The sequence below is a fragment of the Leptonotus elevatus genome, chromosome 11 (genome assembly GCF_054856555.1).
Source record: "Leptonotus elevatus isolate MCC_2025b chromosome 11, RoL_Lele_1.0, whole genome shotgun sequence".
NCBI lineage: Eukaryota > Metazoa > Chordata > Actinopteri > Syngnathiformes > Syngnathidae > Leptonotus > Leptonotus elevatus.
Window position 1 is genome coordinate 15,585,827 of NC_141249.1, and position 14,741 is coordinate 15,600,567.

The 14,741-nt window shown below is 40.3% G+C and overlaps 5 protein-coding genes across 6 annotated transcripts; 4 read left to right on the top strand and 1 right to left on the bottom strand.

The window, feature by feature from the left end:
* Positions 1–298: 298 nt before the first annotated feature.
* On the bottom strand, positions 299–1,942 carry LOC147166011 (alpha-2-HS-glycoprotein-like). Its single transcript, XM_086089385.1, has 7 exons — positions 1,722–1,942; positions 1,468–1,578; positions 1,312–1,396; positions 918–1,087; positions 713–826; positions 513–593; positions 299–442 (listed from the first exon to the last, which is right to left on the bottom strand). The coding sequence occupies exons 1-7, from the start codon at positions 1,920–1,922 to the stop codon at positions 299–301; spliced, it is 906 nt and encodes a 301-aa protein (XP_085945511.1). The 5' UTR covers positions 1,923–1,942.
* Positions 1,943–2,792: 850 nt separating this feature from the next.
* Positions 2,793–4,402, top strand: LOC147166012 (antihemorrhagic factor cHLP-B-like). Its single transcript, XM_086089387.1, has 7 exons — positions 2,793–2,993; positions 3,198–3,308; positions 3,380–3,464; positions 3,663–3,832; positions 3,915–4,025; positions 4,119–4,199; positions 4,259–4,402. Exons 1-7 carry the CDS (start codon positions 2,793–2,795, stop codon positions 4,400–4,402), a joined length of 903 nt encoding a protein of 300 aa, XP_085945513.1.
* Positions 4,403–6,115: 1,713 nt separating this feature from the next.
* LOC147166013 (alpha-2-HS-glycoprotein-like) lies at positions 6,116–7,773 on the top strand. 2 transcript variants are annotated; one of them, XM_086089393.1, is made up of 7 exons: positions 6,116–6,336; positions 6,547–6,657; positions 6,729–6,813; positions 7,033–7,211; positions 7,285–7,395; positions 7,489–7,569; positions 7,630–7,773. In XM_086089393.1, the coding sequence occupies exons 1-7, from the start codon at positions 6,136–6,138 to the stop codon at positions 7,771–7,773; spliced, it is 912 nt and encodes a 303-aa protein (XP_085945519.1). In that variant the 5' UTR covers positions 6,116–6,135. The 2 variants fall into 2 exon arrangements, with proteins under 2 accessions (XP_085945519.1, XP_085945521.1); XM_086089395.1 differs by having other exon boundaries at positions 7,033–7,202.
* Positions 7,774–9,288: 1,515 nt separating this feature from the next.
* Positions 9,289–11,269, top strand: LOC147166014 (alpha-2-HS-glycoprotein-like). The gene is made up of 7 exons (XM_086089378.1): positions 9,289–9,528; positions 10,067–10,177; positions 10,249–10,333; positions 10,526–10,695; positions 10,780–10,890; positions 10,984–11,064; positions 11,126–11,269. The coding sequence occupies exons 1-7, from the start codon at positions 9,325–9,327 to the stop codon at positions 11,267–11,269; spliced, it is 906 nt and encodes a 301-aa protein (XP_085945504.1). The 5' UTR covers positions 9,289–9,324.
* Positions 11,270–12,785: 1,516 nt separating this feature from the next.
* Positions 12,786–14,422, top strand: LOC147166015 (alpha-2-HS-glycoprotein-like). Its single transcript, XM_086089377.1, has 7 exons — positions 12,786–13,007; positions 13,217–13,327; positions 13,399–13,483; positions 13,689–13,858; positions 13,941–14,051; positions 14,137–14,217; positions 14,279–14,422. Exons 1-7 carry the CDS (start codon positions 12,807–12,809, stop codon positions 14,420–14,422), a joined length of 903 nt encoding a protein of 300 aa, XP_085945503.1. The 5' UTR covers positions 12,786–12,806.
* The last annotated feature ends 319 nt before the right edge of the window (positions 14,423–14,741 follow it).

A 14,741-nucleotide genomic window follows, 5' to 3' on the forward strand; every position in this document is an offset into this window, starting at 1 on the left:
TTTTTCCCCCCATTAAGTATATTTCAGTTTGACCATCATTCTCAGATAATCAACCAGGTACTCAAAAGCCAACTTTTTTTGCCCTATGAATAAAGGTTAAAAAAAAAAAAAAAACTAAATCACCAGATTTCACTTCTTACAATATTGCACATAACTACTTCCGGTTACCAATTTGTATAGCAGAAGCTAAAAATTGGAAACTAGAGACACAGGATAATTAGCACCTGTGGCATCATGCGTTACAAATATCTCAACTAGAACACGTGTACGTTTCCCCTTTATTAAAATCAAGTTGACATCACTTAAGCGGGAATGGACAAATGTGGTGGATGGACGGCTCTGGTTTCGTCAGCCGGTGCTTGCAAACGCAAGCTTCCGGACTTTGATGGAACAAGGGCTTGCATACAGGCTCTGGGACACCAGTCGGGTGGGGGGCCAGATTCTGTGGAGAAGACAAACAATCAGATTCTCTGTGTGTACAAATGGATATAACGCGTTTGTTGTGGCCTTACTTTCGGTAGATAGAGTTCACACTCAAGTCCTCCCAGCTGTCTGTGCAAGTTGTAATAGGTAGTTTTGCAAAAGGCATGATGCTTTTTTGGGGCGGGGGGCAGTCAGGTTAAGAACATCACATCAAAGTTAAAAATCATTAAGCACACATTTGCTTTTAGCTGCATCATTTAAAAAGCCATTAGCATGAATGCCAACTCACAGCTCTGTCAGAACAACGAGGCGCGCAGGCAGCCATTTTTCTAGTCTCTCTCGGACACGTGGTCTCCACCAAGGCGAGCTTGAGCCAGGTAACTTTGCCGATAGTTGCGACATTCTGCGACAAGGACGCGGCGTTAAGGACATCCAGAGTCACAGAAATCAGAAAGTAAAATTGACCACACAAAAAAAAAAAAAAAAATTATCACCCTCATTGTGACATGAGCAACTTCCATCAGCGTGAAGTAATTCAGGTGTTTGCTCTCCCGGTTGAACTTGACCACAGAATCATGCGCCGCCTTTACAGCCGTTGGGTCATCAAGAGGCAATGACATGGGGCAGTTGGGACAAATTGTCACAATCTCCTCATTGGTAAGCTCTGTACAAGAAGGTGGCATGTTGACGTTATGAAATTGTGTATTACTTCATATAGAAGACCTGTTTTTGCTGTAAAATTAGTATCAAGATAATATACCATCATTATGAAAAAAAGTTGTATTTGTGATTTCACTATCCAGTTTGGCCAAATTTACCATCCATACTATAGTAATTAGTAACAGATCTTTTCTTGTTAACAAATGATTGGAGAGTGTGTGTTGTAACCTGGCCTGGTGGTGCATTCGTATCTGGTGACTTTGGCCACACCCCACATGACCCAAAACTCGATGCTGCAGGTGGCCACTGCACCCTAAACAAAACACATTTTGCTCATCACTTACATCAGCAGCTGTGATGTTTTAGAAAGAAACTAAGATTTACCCGTTCATCCCGTCGCCAAAGCTCACATTGGTCCTCGGGTTTGGTGCTGGTGAAGTGACAGTTGGTCTGTACCAGCTTCACATTGACATCAATGGAGCAACCGCCTGACACCTGGATGGAGGGACAGACAGCATTGAGGATACAGGAGTTATTGCCTCAGGGCAGTACGATGTCAACAGCGTCAGCACGTAACAACCATTGTGCTAAATGTTTACGTTTGCTGCTTTGGATATCTAAAAAAGGCAAATTCCCACCAGTAAATAATTGCTGCTCTGGACCTCCTGCAGCCTGAACCTGAAGCCATGCTTGTGCTTCCCATTGATGTATTGGACACCAAGCCTCGCCGCCACTGCCACACTTTGGTTGCTACAGGTGACCGCTGAAGATAAACCCGCAAGGAGGCCAGGAAGAGTTCCAGCACACCACAGCAGAACCGTCAATAGGTGAGCACCCATGATGACAAGAAAGGACTGGAAACAGCACACGTCAGACAAGCAACACAAATGACAAACAACTCCAAATGCACGCAAGATTTTAACCAGGCTGAGGTGCTCTGATGACAAATCACAGTGGTGGACAAAGGTCTGACACCTGTGTCTAATTAGCAGTGGGCGTGCTTTCAATCAGTCACGTGGTTACGGCTCAGTCACAGACGGTGAATGCAGGATTCAGGAAGAAAGAAAAAAAAAACTATGGCCCTGTCTTTGCTTACTTGAAAAGTGGGTGGCTTCAAACAAAATAGTTTTTTCTACAATGCTGTTTATTTAAAGTTAAACTATTCTCATAAGATTAAAACTTATTGTTTGAAAACTATTATATATAAAACATAATAATTCTCATAAGATGATTAAATTGTCTTTAAAACATATTTTGTCTTGGAAAAGTTTTTTTTCTTGAAAAATAGCAACTTTAAAAAAAGAAGAAGCATTTTCTAAATAACTTTTTGTTTGACGGGCAAACAAATGTTTTCCCCCCCAAAAAATCAAATTCCAGTTTGTTTTGTTATTATTATTTTCTTCTTCTTCTTCTTCTTCTTCTTCTTCCTCTTGTGTAATTTATTTGGTGGTTGACAAACCAATGTTTGGTGCATTACTGCCACATATCGGACTGGAGTCAGTTTGCATTCTTCCGAACACGGTGTGAATGAGTAATTACCAAGTGGCTAATTGAAAGCAACCTCACACTAATTAGACACAGGTGTCAGGCCTTCATCCTCCACTGTGATTGGCTGTCAGGGCTCCTCACCCTGGTTAAAGTGTGAGTGCATCTCTTCTTCCTGTCATCATCTCTGCTGGTCTGCTACGTTCCAGTCTTTCTGCGCCGAAATGGGGGCTGACTTAGTTGTGCTTTTGCTGTGTTGTGCTGCAACTCTTCCTGGCCTCCTTGCGGATTTATCTTCAGCGGTCAACTGCAGAAAAGAAAGTGCGACTGAGGCGGCGAGGCTTGGCGTCCAATATATCAATGGAAAGCACAAGCATGGCTTCAGGTTCAAGCTGCAGGAGGTCCAGAGCAGCAAATATTTTCAGGTTAGCACTTAGCATAGCATTTCCATATGTTTGTGCCCTTGAGTTCACCAGTGATTAAGATAAAAACACACAAAGTGATTGGCTCAAGAGTTTGAAGATCTACACAATTATACAATATTTGTATGCTAATGACAGAAATGTGTGGTGTTAAGTTTTGGGTAAAGCAGCTCCTGCATCCTCTATGCTTTCTGTCCCTCCATCCAGCTATCGGGAGGTTGCCACATTGATGTTAATGTGAAGCTGGAGCAGACCAAATGTCACTTCACCAACCCCAAACCTGAGGACCAATGTGAGCTTTGGCGACGGGATGAACGGGTAAATCTTAGTTTCTTCCTAAAACATCACAGCTGCTGATGTAAGTGATGATCAAAATGTGTTTTGTTTAGGGTGCAGTGGCCACCTGCAGCATCGAGTTTTGGGTCATGTGGGGTGTGGCTAAAGTCACCAGATACGAATGCACCACCAGACCAGGTTACAACGCAACTTTATATAGAATGTTTTTAACATGACACTAGAATTGATTTCTGACTTGTATTTGCCAAGATGCCTAAGAACTGTCTCCACGTAAAAATTTGAATTTGATAAAATGTAACACAATCTAAAACTAATGCGTTTTGATGTGAACTGAACATGCATACTTATATGCCACTTTTTTTTTTTTTTGTATAGATCTTACCAACGAGGAACTGATGACAATTTGTCCCGACTGCCCCTTGTCATTGCCTCTGGATGACCCGACAGCCGTGAAGGCTGTAAATGATGCTGTGATCAAGTTCAACAGTGACGACAAACACCCGAGTTACTTCACCTTGATGGAAGTGGCTCATGTCACTGTGGAGGTGATGACTGTTTTTCAGGTTTCGTTTTTGCTTTGCTACATAACAGACTTCCTTTAGTACAAACCTGTCCTTCCTTTTGCAGTATGCAACGATTGGTGAAATTACGCATCTCCAGTTTGCCCTGGTGGAGACCGCGTGTAAGAGACAAACTAAAAAGTATTTTGCCTGCACGCCTCGCTGTTCGGACAGAGCTGTGAGTTGGCATTTATGGTTAAAGCTGCTGTACTCATCACAATGTGTGCTTTTTGGTTTTAAATTGGTTAACATGATTTTGCCCCCCCCCCAGAGTCACGCCTTTTGCCGAACCACCTACTACAACTTGCACAGGCAACTGGGAGAACTTCAGTGTGAATTATATCCACCAAAAGTAAGTCCACACCATCCATTTGTATAAACGCAGTGCTTCATTTTTTCTCTTCTCCACAGAATCTGGCCCCCCACCCGACTGGTGTCCCAGAGCCCGTATGCAAGCCCTTGTTCCATCAAAGTCCGGAAGCTTGTGTTTGCAAGGACCGACTGAGGAAACCCGAGCCAGCCATCCACCACATTTGTCCCTTCCCACTTAAGTGATGTAAACTTGAATGCTTTAAAAACATTAAAGCTACTTTGCTGCCACTTGCTTGTGATCCAGGAACATTGATTTATCACCGCTGTCATTTAGCATTTCTCGGTGTTGGTTTGTCTGGTCATGTAATTTATTTATGTAGGTGATTTGCTGATTTCGCCTAATATTACATTACTTGAAAGATTTGTTTAAAAAAACGACTGAGGAAGCCCGAGCCTTCCCACTTAAGTGATGTCAACTTGATTGTGGTAAACCATTAAAGCTACTTTGCTGCTACTTGTCTGTGATCCAATAACATTGATTTTAATAAAGTTGTCATTTAAAAATTCTGTGTTTAGTTTGTTCTAGTGCGTTTATACCTTTCTTTGTGGCTAGGGGGTTTTGCTGAATTTGCCTGAAAGTCTGCTTTCATGGCCTTAATCAGTGTGGATTGCAAGCAGTCTCTCAAGTATCTGATCAAAATTCCGTATTGGTGGTGATAGGGGGGCACAAAATAAAATTTTGTTTGGTGTGGCGGCATGGATGTTAGCTGGCCCTGACTTTCTATCACTTAATTTTGTGGAACTTGTGTAAATGTCAACTGCACTTCTATCACTGAACTTGTGGTCTTATTTAAAAAAAATAATAAAATGCATGCTTACACAATATCCAGTGAACATCACACTAACAGGAAAAGTAAGATAATGCCAGTTTGTGATGTGATATATTTCAATGAACAGCGGACATAACTACTCGGTGGCTCTTAAAGCTCTTTTTGATTCTTACAATGGTAAAGCAACAGAGCTGAGCATGACAAAGAAAAAACAGAACAAAAAAATGTTACAATAACTTTTCATGATATATAAATTCAGTCATTTTAAAAATTCTACACAATTATGAAGATTTTGTCAACATTTTAGTCTTAGAAAATGTTTCTTTACTTCTTTTTTCTTCCAAAACTAACGCCCGCCCCCTTTTTTTTTTTTACTTTCACATTGGACAAAACAAACCTTAACACAGCTTACCTTTTTCAATCAAATATTTCACTAGGAAATACTAATAGTCTTTCACTAGCATCCATCTTTTTAGAAATAAGTCAATTTTCATCTACAATTTAGCAGTCATGAACTCCATTGTGTAAACTTGTATCATTCTCAAAGTTCATTCAGCTTTCGTTGGTGAAAATATATTTTGTTCCCAATTCGCCGTAATCGTCTTTCTTGTAACCATCAGAAGAATGTGCGGAATATATCTTTGTTACATTCTCCGGGCATAATGCCAATATGTCCAAGTTCTTTACAATCTCCCTCATCACTTCATTAAAAAAAAATCTACTTCTAAAATATACATATTTAAGAAAAATATTTCAATTAATATTGCACCTGGAAAAAAAGTTCAATAAGTAACATTTTGCTTGAAGTACAACAAATGTTTCCCCCCAAAAAGTCAGATTCCAGTTTGTTTTCTTCTTCCTGCTTAGTTTATTTGGCGGTTGGCCAACCAATGTTTGGTGCATTAATTTACTGCCACCTATCAGACTGGAGTCAGTTTATTTTCTTCCGAATGCTCACCTGATGTGAATGAGTTATACGTGACTGATTGACAGCACGGCCACACTAATTAACAAACAGGTGTCAGGCCTCCATCCTCCACTGTGATTGGCTGTCAGGGCTCCTCACCCTGGTTAAAGTGTGAGTGCATCTCTTCTTCCTGTCATCATCTCTGCTGGTCTGCTACGTTCCAGTCTTTCTGCGCCGAAATGGGGGCTGACTTATTTGTGCTTTTGCTGTGTTGTGCTGCAACTCTTCCTGGCCTCCTTGCGGATTTATCTTCAGCGGTCAACTGCAGAAAAGAAAGTGCGACTGAGGCGGCGAGGCTTGGTGTCCAATACATCAATGGAAAGCACAAGCATGGCTTCAGGTTCAAGCTGCAGGAGGTCCAGAGCAGCAAATATTTTCAGGTTAGCACTTAGCATTAGCTTAGCATTTCCATATGTTTGTGCCCTTGAGTTTACCAGTGATTAAGATAAAAACACACAAAGTGATTGGCTCAAGAGTTTGAAGATCTACACAATTATACAATATTTGTACGCTAATGACAGAAATGTGTGGTGTTAAGTTTTGGGTAATGCAGCTCCTGCATCCTCTATGCTTTCTGTCCCTCCATCCAGCTATCGGGAGGTTGCCACATTGATGTTAATGTGAAGCTGGAGCAGACCAAATGTCACTTCACCAACCCCAAACCTGAGGACCAATGTGAGCTTTGGCAACGGGATGAACGGGTAAATCTTAGTTTCTTTCTAAAACATTAATAATGTTGATGTAGGTGAAAAGCTAAATGTGTTGTGTTTAGGGTGCAGTGGCCACCTGCAGCATCGAGTTTTGGGTCATGTGGGGTGTGGCCAAAGTCACCAGATACGAATGCACCACCAGGCCAGGTTACAACGCAACTTCATATAGAATGTTTTTAACATGCCACTAGAATTGATTTCTGACATGTATATGCCAAGATGCCTAAGAACTGTCTCCACGTAAAAATTTGAATTTGGTAAAATGTAACCCAATCTAAAACTAATGCATTTTGCTGCAAACTGAACATGCATGCTTTTATGCCAACTTGCCACCTTTTTTTTTTTTTTTTTTTTTTTTTTGTATAGATCTTACCAATGAGGAGCTGATGACAATTTGTCCCGACTGCCCCTTGTCATTGCCTCTGGATGACCCGACAGCCGTGAAGGCTGTAAATGATGCTGTGATCAAGTTCAACAGTGACGACAAACACCCGAGTTACTTCACCTTGATGGAAGTGGCTCATGTCACTGTGGAGGTGATGACTGTTTTTCAGGTTTCGTTTTTGCTTTGCTACATAACAGACTTCCTTTAGTACAAACCTGTCCTTCCTTTTGCAGTATGCAACGATTGGTGAAATTACGCATCTCCAGTTTGCCCTGGTGGAGACCGCGTGTAAGAGACAAACCAAAAAGTCTTTTGCCTGCACGCCTCGCTGTTCGGACAGAGCTGTGAGTTGGCATTTATGGTTAAAGCTGCTGTACTCATCACAAATGTGTGCTTTTTGGTTTTAAATTGGTTAACATGACTTTTGGCCCCCCCAGAGTCACGCCTTTTGCCGAACCACCTACTACAACTTGCACAGGCAACTGGGAGAACTTCAGTGTGACTTATATCCACCAAAAGTAAGTCCACACCATCCATTTGTATAAACGCAGTGCTTCATTTTTTTCTCTTCTCCACAGAATCTGGCCCCCCACCCAACTGGTGTCCCAGAGCCCGTATGCAAGCCCTTGTTCCATCAAAGTCCAGAAGCTTGTGTTTGCAAGGACCGACTGAGGAAACCCGAGCCAGCCATCCACCACATTTGTCCCTTCCCACTTAAGTGATGTCAACTTGAATGCTTTAAAAACATTAAAGCTACTTTGCTGCCACTTGCTTGCGATCCAGGAACATTGATTTAGCACCGCTGTCATTTAGCATTTCTTGGTGTTGGTTTGTCTGGTCATGTAATTTATTTATGTAGGCGATTTGCTTATTTTGCCTAATATTACATTACTTGAAAGATTTGCTTAATTTTCTTAAGTCTCACAAATGGCAGACCATAAAGTTTGTCTGAATGTTAGTGATCAAAAATCAATATTGGTGGTGATAGGAGCCCCCAAATTACATTTTGCTTGGGCAGACCCTAAATCTACATCACTTGATTTCATGAAATTTATGTAAATGTGGATTACACTTCTATCACACACTTTATAGATGGGTAAATAAAATGCATGCATAAAAAGCTTGCACAATATTGAGTGAACATCAACACACTAACGGCAAATGTAAGCTAATTGCTACTTATGTAATTTAAGGACCAGTGGACATTACTGTTCAGTGGCGTCTTATGCATATTGATTATGATGGGGGGAAAAAGCAGAACAAAAGTGTTACAATTAGACTTTTCATGATTATTGTAAAAAAATAATTACACTGAGTTTCCCCAAATATTTTGTTACTTTTCATAAGATTAATACTTTTTGGTGAAACTATAGAGCAAATAATTCTCAGGATTGTGAATTTGTCTTGACATATTTTTGTCTTAGAATTTTTTTTTCCTCTTAAAGTTTACTTTTTATTTTTTATTTTTAACAAAACATTACTAAACCTGTACACAGCACACCTTTTTCAATCAAGAATTTCACTAGGAAATAGCATTCACACATTTAGTCTTTCACTAGCATCCATTGTTTTAGAAATAAGTAAATTTTCTTCTGCAAGTTAGCAGTCATTCACTCTATTGTGTAATCTTGTTCAAATCAAAGTCCATTCAGCTTTCATTGGTCGAAGTGTTTTATTCCAATTTGGCATAATTATCTTTTTTGCAACCATCAGTAGAATGCACAGAATATATCTTTGATGTCCATTTGTTACATTCTCCGGGCATAATCACACTAAACACAACAGACATATATATATATATATATATATATATATTTTTTTTTAACATATGCTACTTATAAAAAATATATTTAATTAAGAAAATATTACAATTAATATTGCCCCTTGAAAAAAAGTTAACTAAGTTTTTGTTTGAAGTACTGTACAAAAACTGCCCCCCCCCCCCCAAACACAAACATCAAAAAAATTAAATAAAATTCTTCTTCCTGATTAAATTATTTGGCGGTTGGCAAACTGTTTGGTGCATTAATTTCCTGCCACCTAACAGACTGGAATCCGTTTTTTTTCTTCTCAATGTTCACCTGATGTGTCATAATAACCACATGACTAATTGACAGACAGTACTCACACACTAATTAGAAACAGGTGTCAGGCCTTCATCCTCCACTATGATTGGTTATCAGGGCTCCTCAGCCTGGTTAAAGTGTGAGTGCATCTCTTCTTCCTGTCATCATCTCTGCTGGTCTGCTACTTTCCAGTCCTTCTGTGCCATAATGGGGGCTCACTTATTTGCACTATTGCTGTGGTGTGCTGGGACTCTTCCTGGCTTCTTTGCGGCTTCATCTTTGCCGGCGGTCAACTGTAACAAAGAAAGTGCGAAAGAGGCAGCGAGGCTTGGCGTCCAATACATCAATGGAAAACACAAGCATGGCTTCAGGTTCAAGCTGCAGGAGGTCCAGAGCAGCGAATATTTTCAGGTTAGCACTTAGCATTAGCTTCTTCTTTTTTTTTTTTTTTGTGAAGTTGCTTTTCTTTAAGTAAAATTTTACAAGAGTTGATTTTTTTTTTCCAAAAGTCTTTAATAGTTTAAAAAAATAATAATAATTTTACTGTTCTATTTTAGGTTTTGATGGCTTATTATACAAAATTACTGGTTTAAATGTTCTCATGGACTGAAAGATCAGTTGGGACTTTTTTTATATGTTTTTTGTAGCAGATCAGTGCAAACAAAGTGAGTTTTTAATTAGGAAAGGGCTGAATGTTCTTGATTATGTGACAAGTTTAACTGTAGTCAAAGCAGTTAATATTATTTGGTTTGTCAGAACGGTCAAGGTGGATATTTCCATCTTTTGAGCACTTGAGTTTGTTTACCAGAGACTAAGATGTCGGTGATTGGCGTAACAGTCAGTATGAATTCCACACACAGTTGTACAAAAAAATCACCGATGACAGAACTGACAGTGGGTCAAGATTTTTGTAATGCAACTCCTGCATGCTGTCTGTCCCTCCATCCAGCTATCAGGAGGTTGCCACATTGATGTTAATGTGAAGCTGGAACAGACCAAATGTCACTTCACCAACCCCAAACCTGAGGACCAATGTGAGCTTTGGCGACGGGATGAAAGGGTAAATCTTAGTTTCTTCCTAAAACATCACACCTGTTGATGTAAGTGATGAGCAAAATGTGTTGTGTTTAGGGTGCAGTGGCCACCTGCAGCATCGAGTTTTGGGTCATGTGGGGTGTGGCCAAAGTCACCAGATACGAATGCACCACCAGACCAGGTTACAACGCAACTTCATATAGAATGTTTTTAACATGCCACTAGAATTGCTCTCTGATTTGTATTTGCCAAGATGTCTAAAAACTGTCTCTACATGAACAATTTAACCATGTAGAATGTAACACAATCTTCAAATAAAAACGAATGCATTTTGCTGCAAGCTTTTATGCTAACATGCCACCTTTTTGTTCAGATCTTACCAACGAGGAACTGATGACAATTTGTCCCGACTGCCCCTTGTCATTGCCTCTTGATGACCCGACAGCCGTGAAGGCTGTAAATGATGCCGTGGTCACGTTCAATAGGGACGACAAACACCCGAGTTACTTCACCTTGATGGAAGTGGCTCATGTCACTGTGGAGGTGATGACTCTTTTTTTCAGGTTTTGTTTTTGCTTTGCTACAAAACAGACTTCCTTTAGTACAAACCTGTCCTTCCTTTCGCAGTACGCAACAATCGGTGAAATTACGCATCTCCAGTTTGCCCTGGTGGAGACCGCGTGTCGGAGACAAACCGAGAAGACTTTTGCCTGCACACCTCACTGTTCGGACAGAGCTGTGAGTTGGCATTTATGGTTAAAGCTGCTGTACTCATCACAAATGTGTGCTTTTTGGTTTTAAATTGGTTAACATGACTTTTGGGCCCCCCAGAGTCACGCCTTTTGCCGAACCACCTACTACAACTTGCACAGGCAACTGGGAGAACTTCAGTGTGAATTATATCCACCAAGAGTAAGTCCACACCATCAATTTGTATAAACTCATGGCTTCATTTTTTTTCTCTTCTCCACAGAATCTGGCCCCCCACCCGACTGGTGTCCCAGAGCCTGTATGCAAGCCCTTATTCCATCAAAGTCCAGAAGCTTGTGTTTGCAAGGACCGACTGAGGAAACCTGAGCCAGCCATCCACCACATTTGTCCCTTCCCACTTAAGTGATGTCAACTTGAATGCTTTTAAACAACATTAAAGGTCCTTTGCTGCCACTTGCTTGTGATCCAGGAACATTTATTTATCACCGCTGTCCTTTAGCATTTCTCAGTGTTGAGTTGGTTTTAGTCTGGTCATGTATTGATTCTGTGTGGTCAGTAGGACAGTAACTGATTTTGCCAAATATTACATTCATTTAAAGATTAGCTTAATTTTGTTGTCTCACAAGTGTGTTTTTAATGGCAGACCATAACATTTGTATGACTGATGGTGATCAATAGACAGTCTTGGTGGTTAGGGGCCCCAAAATTACATTTTGTGTGTGCAGGCCCTGAATCTACATCACTTGATTTCATGAAACTTGTAAATGTGGGCTGCACTTCCTTCACTTATTTTAGAGACTGATAAAATGGTTTCATAAAAACCGAAGTGAACATCACATGCACTAACAGGAAATATAAGATGATGCCTACTTGTGTAATCTATTTCATGAAGGACCAGTGGACATTATTGCTCAGTGGCATCTTAAGCAACACATGATCATGACAATAAAAATGCAGAACAAAAGTGTTACTAACTACATAAATGAATGTAGAAAATTATTTTTTAAAGTTCTACCCAAGTTAGTTTCTCAGTTTTTTCTACAATGTTTAAGTGTCATGAGGTTAGAACTTTGGTTGAACTATAGAGCAAACAATTCTCAGGATTATGAATTTGTCTAAACATATTTTTGTCTTGGAAAAGCCCCCCCCCTCCCCAAATTTTTTTTTTCTCCTCTAAAAAAAATCTACCTTTTTTTTTAAAAAACAAAACCTGAACACAGCATACCTTTTCAATCAAGAATTTCACTAAGAAATAGTCACACATTTTCTTTCACTAGCATCCATTGTTTTAGAAATAAGTGAATTTTCTTCTGCAATTTAGCAGTCAAGCACTTTGTGTAATCTTGTTCAAATCAAAGTCTATTCAGCTTTCGTTGGTAGAAGTGTTTTCTTCCAATTTGGTGTAATCATCTTTCTTGCAACCATCAGAAGAATGCACAGAATATATCTTTGCTGTCCATTTGTTACATTATCCGGGCATAATCCCAATATACACAGCATAAGTCGCATAGGGATATGTCCAAATTCTTTACAATCTCCCTCATCACTTCTTTAAAAACAATATATATATGGTCCTTCCAAAACATATATATTCAATTATAAAAAAAATATTGCCATTAATATTACCTGTTGAAAAAAAAAGAAGTAACTTTTTGTTTGGAGTACAACCAATGCCCCCCCCAAAAAATATATAATTCCAGTTTGTTTCCTTCTTCCTGTTTAGTTTATTGGCAAAACAATGTTTGGTGCATTAATTTACTGCCACCTATCAGACTGGAGTCATTTTTTTCTTCTTCCCACACTAATTAGACACAGGTGTCAGGCCTTCATCCTCCACTGTGATTGGTTATCAGGGCTCCTCACCCTGGTTAAAGTGTGAGTGCATCTCTTCTTCCTGTCATCATCTCTGCTGGTCTGCTACGTCCCAGTCTTTCTGCGCCGAAATGGGGGCTGACTTATTTGTGCTTTTGCTGTGTTGTGCTGCAACTCTTCCTGGCCTCCTTGCGGATTTATCTTCAGCGGTCAACTGCAGAAAAGAAAGTGCGACTGAGGCGGCGAGGCTTGGCGTCCAATACATCAATGGAAAGCACAAGCATGGCTTCAGGTTCAAGCTGCAGGAGGTCCAGAGCAGCAAATATTTTCAGGTTAGCACTTAGCATTAGCTTAGCATTTCCATATGTTTGTGCCCTTGAGTTTACCAGTGATTTAAGATTGAAACACGCAGACAAAAAGTGATTGGCTCAAAAGTTTGAAGATCTACAAAATTTGTACGCTAATGACAAAAATGTGTGCTATTAGCAGTGGGTTAAGTTTTGGGTAATGCATCCTCTGTGCTTTCTGTCCCTCCATCCAGCTATCGGGAGGTTGCCACATTGATGTTAATGTGAAGCTGGAGCAGACCAAATGTCACTTCACCAACCCCAAACCTGAGGACCAATGTGAGCTTTGGCAACGGGATGAACGGGTAAATCTTAGTTTCTTTCTAAAACATTAATTATGTTGATGTAGGTGAAAAGCTAAATGTGTTGTGTTTAGGGTGCAGTGGCCACCTGCAGCATCGAGTTTTGGGTCATGTGGGGTGTGGCCAAAGTCACCAGATACGAATGCACCACCAGGCCAGGTTACAATGCAACTTCATATAGAATGTTTTTAACATGCCACTAGAATTGATTTCTGACTTGTATTTGCCAAGATGTCTAAAAACTGTCTCCACATGAACAATTTAACCATGTAGAATGTAACACAATCTTCAAATAAAAACAAATGCATTTTGCTGCAAACTGAACATGCAAGCTTTTATGCTAACATGCCACCTTTTTGTTCAGATCTTACCAACGAGGAACTGATGACAATTTGTCCCGACTGCCCCTTGTCATTACCTCTTGATGACCCGACAGCCGTGAAGGCTGTAAATGATGCTGTGGTCACGTTCAATAGGGACGACAAACACCCGAGTTACTTCACCTTGATGGAAGTGGCTCATGTCACTGTGGAGGTGATGACTGTTTTTCAGGTTTCCTTTCTGCTTTGCTACAAAACAGACTTCCTTTAGTACAAACATGTCCTTCCTTTCGCAGTCCGCAACAATCGGTGAAATTACGCATCTCCAGTTTGCCCTGGTGGAGACCGCGTGTCGGAGACAAACCGAGAAGACTTTTGACTGCACACCTCGCTGTTCTGACAGAGCTGTGAGTTGGCATTTATGGTTCAAGCTGCTGTAGTCATCACAAATGTGTGCTATTTGGTTAACATGACTTTTGGCCCCCCCCCCAGAGTCACGCCTTTTGCCGAACCACCTACTACAACTTGCACAGGCAACTGGGAGAACTTCAGTGTGAATTATATCCACCAAAAGTAAGTCCACACCATCCATTTGTATAAACTCATGGCTTCATTTTTTTTCTCTTCTCCACAGAATCTGGCCCCCCACCCGACTGGTGTCCCAGAGCCTGTATGCAAGCCCTTGTTCCATCAAAGTCCGGAAGCTTGTGTTTGCAAGGACCGACTGAGGAAACCCGAGCCAGCCATCCACCACATTTGTCCCTTCCCACTTAAGTGATGTTAAAATAAATAAAGCTACCTTGCTGCCACTTGTCTGATCCAAGAACATTGATTTTATTAAAGTTGTCATATAGCATTTCTCAGTGTTGCGTTTAGTAAAAATCAAAAAATTTCCCAAATTGCTTACTGCAGTGTCTTAATTTTAATTACTTCCTGGACCACACTTTAAACATAGCTAATTTCTCTGTATTGAAATACCATTAATGTAGGGCAAAACTTGGGTTTGCTCTGTTGGAACGTGACTGACGCTAACATAGTTTCAGTTTATCCTCTGAGGCCTTAATACTGCAGAACACAATTTGACAACTAAAAAATCT